Source organism: Falco peregrinus, chromosome 2 (assembly GCF_023634155.1).
Source record: "Falco peregrinus isolate bFalPer1 chromosome 2, bFalPer1.pri, whole genome shotgun sequence".
Classification (NCBI taxonomy): domain Eukaryota; kingdom Metazoa; phylum Chordata; class Aves; order Falconiformes; family Falconidae; genus Falco; species Falco peregrinus.
In genome coordinates, this window is record NC_073722.1 from 71,448,460 (window position 1) to 71,462,811 (window position 14,352).

Sequence of the window (14,352 nt, forward strand, 5' to 3'; positions counted from 1 at the left end):
TTTATATTATTTATTAAATGCTATAGTTGTTTATGTTGTGTTATTAAAGTTTGTTTTTCCCCAAGCTGGTGCTGTTGTCTAACTGTGGTACTCACTTAGCTTGTTAAGCTTGTCACTGGAAAATAAAAATTCCATTTCTTACTGAGGGGGACTTAATTACACCCAACCATTCCCCAAGCACCAGCATCTCACGTAAAATCCCAACAGCCCATGGCATAACTGTTCTGTTCTAAGACCTGGTCTTACACAACCATGTCTGCACACCTCACAAGAAGCCCTTCCTACCCTGCCTGGAGTGAGATTCTTCAGAAAAATGAAACAACAGCGTGAACAGGTTAATGATCCCAACTGGTAGCAACAGACCCTTTGCTTCAAAGGCCGCAGGATGGGATCTCAAGGGCCCAGCCAAAACTTCATTTCACTGCAGGTCCCTTACCCTACACTGGAACAGGTCTGCCTTCACACAGTTTGAAGCACGCTGCTGCCCAGTAAAGCCACCACCACTACAGTTTAGCCAGCGAAGTATAGATTCAGGTGTGAAGCACCCACACTGGAGACATGAGGCCAGCCCCCATCAGTGTCCAGGTGAGACAGAAGGCACCAAGTACCTCTGGCTGGCCACAAGACAGGCTCTACCCGCAGAGGCAACATACAACGCTCCACCAAAGGGTTCAATTCCATCCTTTTCCTCAGGAAGGACACTGGATAGCCCAGTGATCAGTGGCCTAGACCCATGTGCCAGGCCATCGTGTCTGCTCCCTCACCAGCAGAAGTGTGTACATCTGCCTGCCAGACCGACAGGGTCATGTTCTAACAGGTTAATGCCGCCCCCAGAAGCCACCACACGACATGACACACCCCACCCACCCCCCACACCACCCACCCTCCCTCCCTCCCTCCCTCCCTCCCTCCCACACCACACACACCACACCACCACCACACCAACACCACCACACCGACACCCCAACAACACCACCACACCACCACCACCACCACACCAACACCACCACCACACCACCACACCAACACCACCAACACACTGACGCGAGTTCCCTCACAAATAGCCACACCCCCCGTACCGGGGTCCGTAAGGAGAGAACTGCGGCAGGGGGCTCGCGCGCCGCCTCACAGCGCCTACCCGCCCCGCCCCGCTCGATCCCGCGGCGCAGCGCGCATGCGCGGCGCAGGAGGCGGCGGCAGCTGAGGCGCAGCGGCTGCCGTTCGCGCAGCTGATCCCGCTCCCGCCGCTTTCCCCTTCTGCCGGGTAGCGGTGGCCGCGCGCCATGGCGAGCGGGGTGAGGCGGCGCGCGCGCGCGCGAACGCGTGTGGGCTCCGTGGGGACGCGCGCGGCGGGGTGCTGCCGCCCGGGGCGCGCGGAGGGGCCCGCGCGGCGCCTGCAGCCCCCGCGCGTGGGAGGCTGAGGCGGGTGGGCCCGGGTCGCGCGCCGGTCAGCAGGCGGGGGCGGCTTTCCCGGGCCGGGGCTGCGGGTCCGCGCGGGGTGGTCGCTCCCGTCCGAACGCCGCCGTGCGCGCGCCTGTGCGCGGGGGCGGCCCGGCCCGGTCCGGCCTGGCGCCTCCGGGTCCCCGCGCGGCGCGGACCAGGCGCGCGGCACGCGTGGGCGTCGCTGGTGGCGCGTGGGGGGCCGGTGCTGTACTTGCCGCGCTAGGAGCGAAAGCGCACGCTGCAGCCAGCCCCGCGTGCTCTCCCGCTGCTCGCTGAGCGGGAGCAGCAGCGGACGCGGCTGGGAAGGAGCCGCCGCGCAGCGCGGGCGATCCGCGGGGCCGCAGCCCGCAGCCGCGCCGCTCCGTTTCTGGCACAGCTGGGCCCGCTTGCCCTGTAGGCCGTGGCCCGGCAGCTTGCCGCGCTGCTGCGGGAGCGGGGCGAGGACCCGCACCTCCTCCGTGCCGCCGCAGTTACCGCGCAGCTGCTGATGCGGCCCGGGGCCGGCCGGGCGGCCGCGTCCGCCCAGGCGGTGGGAGCTGCGCGGGCCGGCGGGGCAGCCCCTGTCACTGCCGAACGCCACCGCCTGTGGAGGGGGACAGCGAGAGCGTGCGGACCGACAGGCGACTCCGCAGTCGCGATCCTGTGCTAATGTAATAACAGAGAAAACGAAGAATGGGTGAACGTTGAGGTGGGTTTTTTTTCCAGTTGTTGGTTTTAGGGTTTCCAGCAGCGGGACAGCAGCAAGTTTGACTGCTGGAGAGCCCGAATTGGGGGCTGACCTGATGCCCTTGCTGAGTGGCCCAGGGACCCTCAGGGCTGTGTGGCCTAACTGCACCTTCAAAAGCCAGCTTGTTTAACAGTTTCTGAATCGGGAGATACTATCTCAAAATATGCTTCCAGATGCTAGTTTTGGGAAGATCAGAACTTACCCCATATGGAGACTTTTCTCCCCCCTTTAATCCTGTGCTTAGCTAAGCTTGTAGAAATTCAGATTTTAGGAATGCGCAGTCTCCTGTGCAAGAACAAGTGATTGCGTCAGAGAAGGGTGAGGTATGGTTTACAAACCAGTAAACTATTTACTGAATGATGGCCCCTCTTGCATTTTATGCCTTGAATTTAGATTTTCTGGCAAAATTTTTGGTGCATTTAGAGATTATGACCACATTCAGTGCATTTTTATATTATTTATCCTTGTAATAAAATGCAGGGCAAGGGGAATTCACCATTTTAGGCTAAGGGTATTTCTATCCAATATATGCTCCTGCCAGCTGTAGGATTGGGTACCTGTTTTCTGTTTAGGTTGGCAGCATTTATTTTAGCAAGTTTAAGCCAAGGTAAACGCCCGCAGTTTTGCTATTACAGGTACAGCGAGGGTGTTGGCTGGCTCTGGCAAAGTCCAATACAATTTACTGTACAACAAAAATACTACAGAAGGTCCTAAACTACCCATTATTTCCTTCTATACATACAAGAGAGAAATCATACCAGGCAAGGTGAACATGTGATCTTGGTGCTGTTACCTCTTGCAGGCGGTGAAATTTCAAGAAGACTGGATGACTGTATGTCTGCCTTTCAATGATTCTACAGCAACACAACAGCTAGTTTGAATGCACAAAATGTCATTTTCTTGTATCAGTTTGTAGTGTATGCTATTAAATGCTTCATATTTCCAATAGTCATAGGAAGGGCTTAGACCAGGGGTCCTCAAACTATGGCCCACAGGCCAGATACGACCCCCCAGGGTCCTCAGTCAGGCCCCCGGTATTTACAGAACTCCCCCGCCCCCTCCCCCGCCGGGGGTTGGGGGGGGAAACCAAGCAGCCACAGGTGGCTGCCTGCCACTTCATCCATGCACTGGTCCCCTGTTTAAAAAGTTAGAGGACCGCTGGCTTAGACCTTGTTTATATGGAAGAGAATCAGTGCATGTCTTCTGGTATAACTGAACTCCAAAATACATGGATGCTGTTCTGGAGTAGGTTGTGAAGGGATCTGTTCTGAAGCAGTCTCGTCTGTCACACCTTTCCTCAGGTTTTAAGCTCTGGAAATTGATTTCACAACTCATATGTGTCTCCTGCAGGAAGCTATTGAGTACCACATTTGTTGAAATATGTACCTGTCAGAAAGCAAAATCCAGATTATCTGATACCCAGCTATCCTGAAGGACAGACTCAGATACTGACATCTAATTGTACTCCAGATGCTTGCACCCTTGCAGCACCTGAAGCTGCTCTGGATTGTATGGCTATAATGCCTGCTGATTTCCTTAGTCACTTGCACGTATGTACCTGTTGACAAGATTAGATTTACAGACCGACAGATCCTGCCCTGTCATCCAGGTTCTGCACTGTTTGGCTTGAAAAGCTTCTTGGGATATATAGATGTAGTAGCTGCGGAGCAGGGTTTGTCAGGGTGCTGAGGGCAGTGAATGAAGACTTGCTAACAGTAATCCACAGAATCTCTGCCAAAGTGTTAGTGCACAATAACTTGTTGACAGTAACCATATAGCAAAGTCTGTCTGGTCCCTGTGCATCACTGGAGGGGTTTGCCTTTCAGCTTCATGTACATGTTTCTCCTTGCCAAAATCATACTTGGAAGCCATCCTAAGGAACAAGGAATTCACTCTTGATGTGGCTTTCAGACCCTTATGTGACCTCCAGTTTGCTGATTTTTTTTTTTAACTTTGAATGCTCTGCTCAAGGAACACATCTCAAATAAATGCCAGTCCGTTATTTTAAACCACCATATTTATTATGCAATTTTCCATTCCTATTGCTTATTTCACTGCAGTATTTGAGTATCCTAAGCAGTCCTGGGTTTATTATGTTTTTTGCTCAGTAAGAGAATTGCATCCAAATTTCAGATCTTGGTTTACTCATTATTGTTTAGCTTCCTGAAAGCAAATGTAGGGCAATTAAGCCTTTGTGTTGAAATTATAAATTTCAGATCTGGGATTCTTTCCAAAAGCCAGTAGTGTTTCTGTCATTTTCTCACTTGGCTGAACAAGAATTACTTGAAATGAACCACACAACAGATGTCCTCTTTTTTTGTTGTCGTTTAGGTTATTAAATGCAAGGCTGCTGTTGCCTGGGAGGCAGGTAAACCTCTCTCTCTGGAGGAGGTGGAGGTTGCTCCACCAAAAGCTCATGAAGTTCGTATCAAGGTAATTAAATCAATCATTAGCTGTGTGCATTGTATTTTGGGAGGCAAAGTACCAAAGCTGGACAGTTTGTTTACCAACAGCAGAAATGTTGAATGGATAGCATTAGTTCATTAGTATCTTAGCTGGCTTTACAAAGAAGAAAATTATGGTATTTAGATCTTCTGTTTATGAAAAACACTCAATTTTTAATGGTCTCACTTCACAGTCTGGTGTAAAGATCATGGCTAGTCTTGGGGATCAATTCCAGTTGTTACAGACTAAGCCCCCACACAATATCTGAAGTAGGAACACCTTTGATCTTACTTGAAGGGTAGCAGCTTGTGAGCTGTTGCAGCTGTGTAACATGCTGGATTTTACTTCAGTCAGGCTGTAAGTTACTAGCTGCTGAGCCATGAGTGGTCTCTTGGATTCCACATACCCAGGTTTCTGATTTGATTAGGACTTTCCAGTAGCCTGTATCTGCCAAAAATACACATGAAGGTGAAATTTGTCTCTGTGGAAAGGGTCTCTGCATGGTGATTTAATACTTAAACTGGATTTATGCGGCACTGAGAGTTGTGTGCACTGTCTCTGGTCATTTTACCTTTGAGAAACTAACTTACATCAAATCTGAGACGCCAACCTACTTTGAGACAACTTGAAGTACTGATTTCAAGCTTTAGGAAACCAGAGGTCATATTTTACCCATTTCAGCATCAGAATTTAGTTGATGGAAGTGAGAAAAGACATACTATCACGACTTTACTTTTTCAAAGTAAGAAGAAGTGCCTTGCCTTGGCACCCCTGTGCCTTGCCAGGAGTGAAAGGACGTTGGCCATATCACAAATGCTGCCGGGCTGGCAGATTTGTCCCAGCAATTGCTCTGAATTTCTGACCAAAGGGAAACATTTAGATCTGTGCTTCTGTTCTGTTCTTCAAGATGCCTCAGATTATATATTTCTTCACAGATAATTGCCACTGCTGTCTGTCACACTGATGCCTATACTCTGAGTGGTGCTGATCCTGAAGGATGTTTCCCTGTGATCTTGGGTCATGAAGGAGCAGGAATTGTAGACAGTGTTGGGGAAGGAGTAACAAAAGTAAAGCCGGGTAAGAAAATTATCTTACAAGTTTTCTGCCTTCATTAAAAGTGTTATTTTACTACAAGGTCAACTGCTAGATTGGGCCACTGAGATGCTATATTGCAGGAGTCAATGTAATGTCTTGTTCTGGGGTGTAATACTGTATAGATTTGTCTGTGAGATACAACACTAATCTAATCAATGTGCTCTTGGTTTAATGCTTGAAGGAGCCTAGCATGCTGATTTATTACTTGAAATTAGATCAGTATAATTAGAATGGCTTTGTTTTGGTGGTGTTTTTTTTTTCAACTGATAGTTGTTACTTGTTGCTATAATTAAAGGGCTTTAAAATGTTTAATGATGTTGTTCACTGTTGATTTGGGGTGGTTTTGTTTTACAGTAACATTCCTATTTGTTCTGGAATGATGAATTTCTGATTGGCTGTCTGCTCAGACATGAAGAAAGTGTTTTATCTAGCACTCTATAAACAATGCTACTCTATACCTTAAACATGTTTTAAAACACAAAGGTTTTAAGTGAACACAGGCTCACATAAAAGCCATGAAAATTGAGTAACTTAATGCCTTACTTGACTTGATAATGAGCCACAGATTATTTTTTTTCTTAGGGGACACCGTTATCCCTCTATACATCCCCCAGTGTGGAGAGTGCAAGTTCTGTAAGAATCCTAAAACAAATCTATGCCAGAAGATAAGGTCCGTATGCTTTTTATTTTGACACACAGTATAGTATTTGTTCAGTGTATACCTGTTCTGGTTATCAAAAGTAATTGACAGGAGCTGTCTTTGAAGAATAAATCTCTTGATGCATCATTTAATGACTTGGAAAGTACATTTTTTAGGGAGTCAGTTACATGTTACTTTCCCTTATTCCTTAAAGTTTCTTTTCTTTTTCCCCGTAAATAAATCTGTTTCTCAGTTTTCATGTGTGTGAAGGTGTGAACTGCTAGCTTGTGTCCACAGCTTTGAAAACATAAATGCTCTGACTCCATATTTAATCCATACTTAAGGGCAGCACTTCAGGGAATTTAGCTTTTGGGAGTCGGTACCGAAGCTGTCAAGTGACACAGAGTTATGCCAAAAGCTCTTTTTTCCTTAACACCTGCTTCCAGCTAAATTTCCAACTCCCATTCTGAAAAAAAATCTCCTAAACCTAAAAAAAACCCTGATGACATGATTGGCAGGCACTATTAAAGGGAATTGTACTGAAGGAGGCGAAGATGGGGTTGTAGTGGCACAGGCAGCTGGCACTGGTAGCCAACAAGGTCAATGTGTTGATAAACTCCCATTTCTTTCAGTGCTTCTATGAAGGAATTAACAGCATAAAGTTTTAGGAGTTTAGCATTTGATTTCTTGGAACTCCTGGGTTTATTGGAATGAATAAAAAATAATGGTGCAAGTGTGCAACTGCATCTCTGTGCTACTTAATGGATACTGTCTGGTGAGAGTATTTTATGTTTAAGACTGACTGACTGTACTTTCCTTTTTGCCTTAAGAATTACTCAAGGGAGAGGACTCATGCCTGATGGTACCAGCAGGTTCACCTGCAAAGGAAAGCAGCTTTACCACTTCATGGGGACTAGCACCTTCTCAGAGTATACTGTCGTGGCTGACATCTCAGTAGCCAAGATAGATGCTGCAGCACCTCTCGATAAAGTGTGCCTGCTGGGTTGTGGCATCTCTACTGGCTATGGGGCTGCTGTTAACACTGCTAAGGTAAAGGTTGTGGTTGCCTCTGGCTTTTATCTGCAACTACATCTGCACCAAAGTATACATGTAGCTTAGGGACTAGGTTGGGACTGTAAACATGATGTACAAAATTTCTGTTTCTTCTTCCTCTTCAACTGATGAAGTTTAGCAAAGAATTTCTGACTTCATTGTAAAGGCCTGATGCCCTTTAGAGGAAGTCCAGGAAGAAGGTTCTGCATCCCTTTTGATATCAGCTATGTAGAAATTACTTTTCCAATTCATCGTAATCTTGCTGCAAGTTATTCCGATAGTTTGAAGCTCAGGGTGAGACAGAGCTGCTAGGTGAGTGTGTATGAGTCTAGGGCAGGTTAGAGGAGTTGAGTCTTTGGGCAAAAATAAAAGCTTATTACCTAAGGAGGTTTTGGATGAAAGTTCTGTATAGTTTCCCTTATCTAAGTGATAAAGTCTCGTAGCCATATATATTTACCTTCATGTTTCCTTCATTACAGACTTCTTAACTTGTGTTTCTGACTCATGTGGAAGGATGAATTTTCTGTGTTGCTTATGGCTTCTTTCTTATTCCTAGGTGGAACCTGGCTCTACATGTGCTGTCTTTGGTTTAGGAGGAGTTGGGCTGGCAGTTATTATGGGCTGCAAAATAGCAGGAGCATCCCGTATCATTGGCATCGATCTTAACAAGGATAAGTATGCCAAAGCCAAAGAGTTTGGAGCTACTGAGTGCATTAGCCCTCAAGACTTCAAGAAGCCCATACAGGAGGTGCTGGTTGAGATGACCAGTGGTGGTGTAGACTATTCATTTGAGTGCATTGGTAATGTTGGAGTCATGGTGAGTGTTTGTGTTGACAGTAGTATGTAGAGGGAGGGGATAGCTAGCTGTCATTTAAAACAACTAAGCTAAATAGCACAATGAGCTGCTTTCTTGTTACAGAAAACATGCCATACTAATTTATTTATTGTTTAAATAGTAAAAAGACCAGTTTACATCCCAGTCCTCATGTAATGAAAGCAGATGCTACTTCTTAGGTTGAAAATGACACTTGTAATTTTCAGACTTATCCTTACCAGGAGTTCTTTGAAATCCAGAGTTCCCATATGTTGATGGTTTAAAAATTAACAAAACCCACATAAAATATATTGTACAACAAATAGGAAAATCTCAAGGAGTGCTCAGTATTTCCCCGATTCCTCAAATACTGAATTTAACCTTTGGAAATGCAGAAGTATTACTGAATGAAAGGCTAGGTTTTCAGGAATCACAACAGTATTCCTAACTGTCAGTAACATGGTCTCTTATTACAGTTTATCCCAACTCCCAGTGGGAATTCAGAGTGACTTCTCTGAAAGCCAGACAGGATATAAAAAAAGTGAATCTTTAACAGTGTAAGAAAGTCTGAACCAGGGGAAAATTTAACATAATTTTCAGTGTATCTATTGTACCTTACATACTAATGTGGTGATTCATTAAATACTGGGAAAAGGAAGTGCAACCTGTACCAGTATATGCAGCATAAATGTTAACAATAAATGTTCTGCTTTGTCCTATCCATCTGTGAAGAGGGCTGCCTTGGAAGCCTGCCACAAAGGCTGGGGTGTCAGTGTGATAGTTGGAGTAGCTGCTGCTGGTCAGGAGATCTCCACACGGCCATTCCAGCTAGTAACTGGGCGGACTTGGAAAGGGACTGCGTTTGGAGGTAACTTTTTTTTGGTATGGGTATAAAAATAACTTACTGTGGGTTAAAGCTAGGAAAAACACACTGCCTTGGTTTTGCTTGTGCAAGGAATATACTACTGACAGGCTATTAGTAATTGCTGTGTTGAGTTTTAAGATAAAGACTTAAAATCTGATTCCTATAGACAGGCTATAAAAAAACACATAGGTATGGTATCTCACATACTTTGAAGAGAGAATATAACTATGCTATATAGTACTAAAAGAATGGTACAGAGGGACTGCTTTATCACAAAATAAAGCCTTGGTTCAGTTTGGTCCAGTGAAAGGACCCAGTCTTTGGGGAGATGGGAACTCGCATAAACATGTTTGTGTTGCTTAATCACTAAGTAAATCATGGGGCTAACATAGGAATGTGCTATAAAGAGCTTTAAAATAAAAAGCAACAAGTGCTTGATACTAATTCTTTTGCTGTCAAACCAAAACCATATTGAGACTTGTACAGCTACTGGCAACTTGGGGATTCACTAATTGCTGAAGTTCGTAAAGTGTCCAGACGTGATGTTGTTATTACACTGCCCTTTCTCCAAGGAATACAGAACTTAGTTGGGTCATAAAGACACATAGAGGGGTTGATACAGATGCCTCATATGTGCTTTTCCTGGGTGAGGGCTGCTGTTGTGTTGAATGGCACAATACCTAGTGAAAGGTTAGTGGACTTACGTGTTTGCATAATGTGTACTCTTCCAAACCTAGCAGGCCTCTTGCATTCCTTGCTCAGTGCCTGCCTAGAGCAGGAGTGACAAACAGGTCTCAGTTCATTTTCATATTTATCACCCAAGTGCCCGTCTAAGGGCTGTATTTTTTTCTTTCTGTTTTCCAAATGCATGCTTTCTATTTTTCAGGCTGGAAGAGCGTAGACAATGTACCGAAACTGGTGACTGACTACATGTCCAAAAAGATCAAGGTTGATGAATTTGTGACTCACACTCTGCCTTTTGACAAAATTAATGAGGCTTTTGAGCTGATGCATACAGGAAAGAGGTAATCCATCATAATACTGAATGGTGTAGAAGATGAGACACTGTCAAAATACAGGTTCCCTGCTCACTGTCACGTTTTAAACAGGGAGCATAAAGGCTGACATACACCATGCACATTCATTCTGAGATAAGCAAATACATTTTCTCTGTGGTTCTAGGCATATGCCAAAACACAGGCAGAGTAAAAAGCAAGCAATAATGTGTAAAGGAAATACACAAGTATGTAAAGCTCATAAAGGGGACAAGCCAGTCATAGACTTCCAACATTGCTGAAACATTCTTCCTCAGAAAAAGAAATGCAGAGACTGAAGGAGAGTTCACATTAATACATTTTTACAAGTCATTAAGCTATTAGTCTATTTTAATTAAATAGTAGATTTCAGTATATTTTCTAACTATTTAGGATAGATTACCAGCACAATCACTTGGAATGATCTACTAATATGCTATATTTTAAATATTTTTTTCTAGTTTGAACTGCGGTAGAACATTCATATGGTGGGTTTGTACTAAACGTACAGCAGTTTCTGGCTTTATTAAGATAAATGTAAGTTTGGACTGTTACATGCTGCAGACTTGGGCTACGCTGTATTAAACTTCCCAGCAAGGCCCAACTCCACTGCATATTGAAGTGACTCTTATTTGCTGGTAAAAAAAGAAACCAAGCTGCTGGATGTGTGATGAGCCTTGATGCCCTTATAGCAGTATAGTTTGCAAGTAGTGATCAACCTGCAATGCTTTTGCAAAGTAGGATATTGTTACAGAGGATATATTGGGTGATCCTTGTAGAGCCCTGTACAGATACAGGCATGGATGTGCTTTAGGGAAAATGGGGATACTGTGGCAGAACTTCTGTCTGCAGCTTAAAATCTAATGCACACAAGGGGAAAAGACTAGACACTTTTAGCCTGAGATGTGTTAAAACTTGTCCTACTGTGTCTTTTCAAGAGCAGGCCTCTTTTAAATGAGTATTTTAATGAGATGCTCTGTAATTTGTTGGAAATTCAGAGACTCTTAATGAGATAGCTACCAGTGTCTCTAAGAGCAGAAACCCAGCTTATTTACAAGATTAGGTCACATACTTTCTAAGAATGTTTTAAATGAAGGAAGAATCAACAGGTGTACAAGAGGAAAAACTGGAGGGTTGTTCTAGTGGGAATCTTTTCCTGCATGTTTGCACTAATGCAGGCAACTGTTTATCCATAGTTAGGTTCATCTGCAGGTGGATAAACAGCAGCATTATCTCAAGAAACCAGCATGGTGTTTCTAACTTTCTCAAAAGTAATAACTTTACCTGCTTTATCTCATATATAGTCCTGTTTTGGGTAAGCCTGTTATCAGTAACTGCATTTTGTACTTTTTACAATTGGAAACACTTCATCTATGTAAATTTAATCCAGCGGTTGATCCCATTTCCCAGTTACAAACTTCTGTATCATTTCAGTACTTTATTCCTAGATAAGCATACCCTATGAAACAATGTTACTTACTTACTAACAATTAAGTTAACAATGTAAGTTACTTAGAATTCTCCAAGTAGCCAAAAGAGGGAATGCCTGTAAATGTTAATGTTACTGATCCACATTCTTGGCTAGCTACTCAAAACCGGCAGGTAGTTTGAAAAAGCTTCCATTTTGAGTATATCTTATTGGAGGAGAGACTAAAAAATCCCAAAGATAACAAGCATTACTAATCCATTTTAAACCAGTATTTTTAATAAATATTAAGAGGCATAAGCATAACTTCATTCTTACAAAAGACAGAAGTTAAGTTGAATCATGTCTTGGCAATGAAAGAGAGGGGACAGAAGGGGGGAAAATGGATTTACTGGTAACTTTTTTCTTTTTCTCTTTCTTTTCTGTTTTAAGCATTCGAACTGTCCTAAAGCTTTAGAGTCAAATGTGGACCTTCCAATTGGCCAGCAGCATGGTAACTGTCCTTTTATAATGGAATTTCTGATAGAAAGTAGAATGAAGCAAATGGAAACTCACCGGAACTAGGAAGATGATGTATTTTAGGGTGAGCATTCTGAATAACAAAAAAATTGGTAACCACTGAATAGAGCTACATAATTAGCATGGGTTGTGGAACTTACAGTGCCTAATTCAGTTAATCTACTTAATAAATGCTTATTTCTAAACACGGTGTTGGAATTATTGAGCATTAAGACTGTGACTGCTGTATCTTACTGTTTTCCTCTAGTGATTTTGGGGTATGTGCGTACATGACAGAGGAATATTCTTCAGTCAATAGGAAATTATGTGGGATTCATTACTCTAGGCAGCTACACAAAGTACAGCTGGGTTGAGAAGCAGCATTGATGGGCTGAACTGTACTGAGAGTGGCAAGAACTCCAACTCCACCTGCCGAGCTTCTGAGGCTATTGTAGGACTACAAAGGATGTACCATCTAGCTGTCCCTTAAAGCTAGTTAACTGTAGAGCAGAGTGTAGTTGGATATATGACCTAAACATCCAGGTGTACCTGCGTTCACTTAGGAAGTTCAAATTCTGCCTTGTTTCCTGTTTGGCTCATTATTGTAAGGATAATAGCATAGACGACAACAGTCACTTGCCCTAGTGGTGTCCTCCAAGACTTCAGTAGCAGTTTTGCTATTTTCTTAAACTTACTGGCAATTGAAGCAGCCTTGGCAGCCAACGCAGCAAAAACAAACAGCGTGGGACTGTTACCTCTATTTAGTCAGAAATAGGGTCATGCCATTTGAAGCAGGTAACATTACTATTAGTGCAACAGCCCACTTGCTCTTGAGGGGTGCAAGGGAACAACAGTAAAGAGCATTGTGTGATGAAGGTTTCAGGGTTTTGTGGGGATTTTTTGTTTGTTGGAAGGGGAGTTGGTTAAGTCTTCATTTTGGAGTTGCAGGTGTTTTTTCTTAACTGTAGTTGAAGTGATCTGACTGGATAAAATTTCTTTGAATTGAAACCTGGAAGCAGTGCCACACATGCAGAAAAACAGAGGAACTGCAGAAAACAGACTGCAAAGCAGAGGCAGGAAGGCTACCCAGTTAAAGAAAAGTTATACACATAAAAAGTCAGTGCTTTTCAGTGAACCAAGGACACTGATGAAGAGAGAAGTTTCATGTTTTAAGGGGGTCTGGTCAAAACAACTGTTTTTGAACACTGAATGCCAACAGTGATCTTACTAGAAATTCTGTTTTGCTACTAACAATAACCTTACCCCAAGACACTGCTATACAGCTGGGACAGTTGTATCTTTTCCATTTGTCAGTGGAAAGATAGCCCTGGAGCATTCCAAAAATAGTTGAGGTAGCTGCATTTCTGGCTTCATTTCAAACAGAGTAAACACCAAAGTTAACTCCTGTGAGTGTCATAAGAATTAATAAAAAATAAATTAAAAAATCATAAAAAGTGGAAGTGAGCCTTCCAATGCGGCAATGAAGTAATTCTTACTCCTTTGTAGCTCTGGATAAAGAATTCAGTAGAAAAGTTGCTGTCAAGCCTTTCTGGCAAGAGTACTCTCTAACTACAAGATACTATCGATAGAATATTAGCTCAACTTCTTAGCAAAACTACCCCCCCAACTGGATTTAACAGATATAAAATGTTTCTACTGTAACAGTTGTTCTTCTAGGCTGCACAGACAAAACCAAGACCATACAGTCATGTTGTCTGCGTTACAGTATTTCTTTAGAGAATCTGCATCTTGGAGTGTGGAAAGCTAGTCTTGTAATATGTCAACAAAGATGTGTAGTGATACCAGAGCACTCGGCTCAAATACTTACAGCCTCTTCCAGCCTGAAGTATTAATGTCCTAGCCATTACATAGCAGAGTTTTCAGACTACCCTTGTCCTGCAAAGCAGCTGATTGAACGGAGCATGTTTGAAATAGTCTTTTTGAAGTTGCTCAGTTAACAAAGGGACCCACAAACACAAGAGCTTGTACCCTGTTCCTGGTGATGAAGCTCTGTATTGAACTGTACCATCTTGACAACTCTAAGAATTTCAACAGACAAAAAGTTTCCACCAAATGATTGTACCTAAAAAGTGTATGTACTCTGCTGAATGTCATGTAAAAGACGCAGCTTGTCCCATCTCCTTTCACTGTTAACTTTCATTCAATATCAGCTATCAAATATTATCTCCTTAAGTATTCACGTCAATTTGCAGAAACAGCATGAAGAGGTTCCAGGCTCTCTTACATGAATAGTAAAAGGGAAAATACTTTAAGGGATTGTTTCAGAACTAATTGCAGGATTGTGTTTTTAG

General features: G+C 43.5%; 1 protein-coding gene across 1 annotated transcript; it reads left to right on the forward strand.

Moving 5' to 3' along the window:
- The first annotated feature begins 1,142 nt into the window (after nt 1–1,142).
- LOC101920409 (alcohol dehydrogenase class-3) lies at nt 1,143–12,246 on the forward strand. The gene is made up of 9 exons (XM_055797286.1): nt 1,143–1,295; nt 4,502–4,603; nt 5,551–5,692; nt 6,293–6,380; nt 7,181–7,400; nt 7,960–8,220; nt 8,950–9,085; nt 9,969–10,107; nt 11,975–12,246. The coding sequence occupies exons 1-9, from the start codon at nt 1,284–1,286 to the stop codon at nt 11,997–11,999; spliced, it is 1,125 nt and encodes a 374-aa protein (XP_055653261.1). The 5' UTR covers nt 1,143–1,283; the 3' UTR covers nt 12,000–12,246.
- Nucleotides 12,247–14,352: the final 2,106 nt, after the last annotated feature.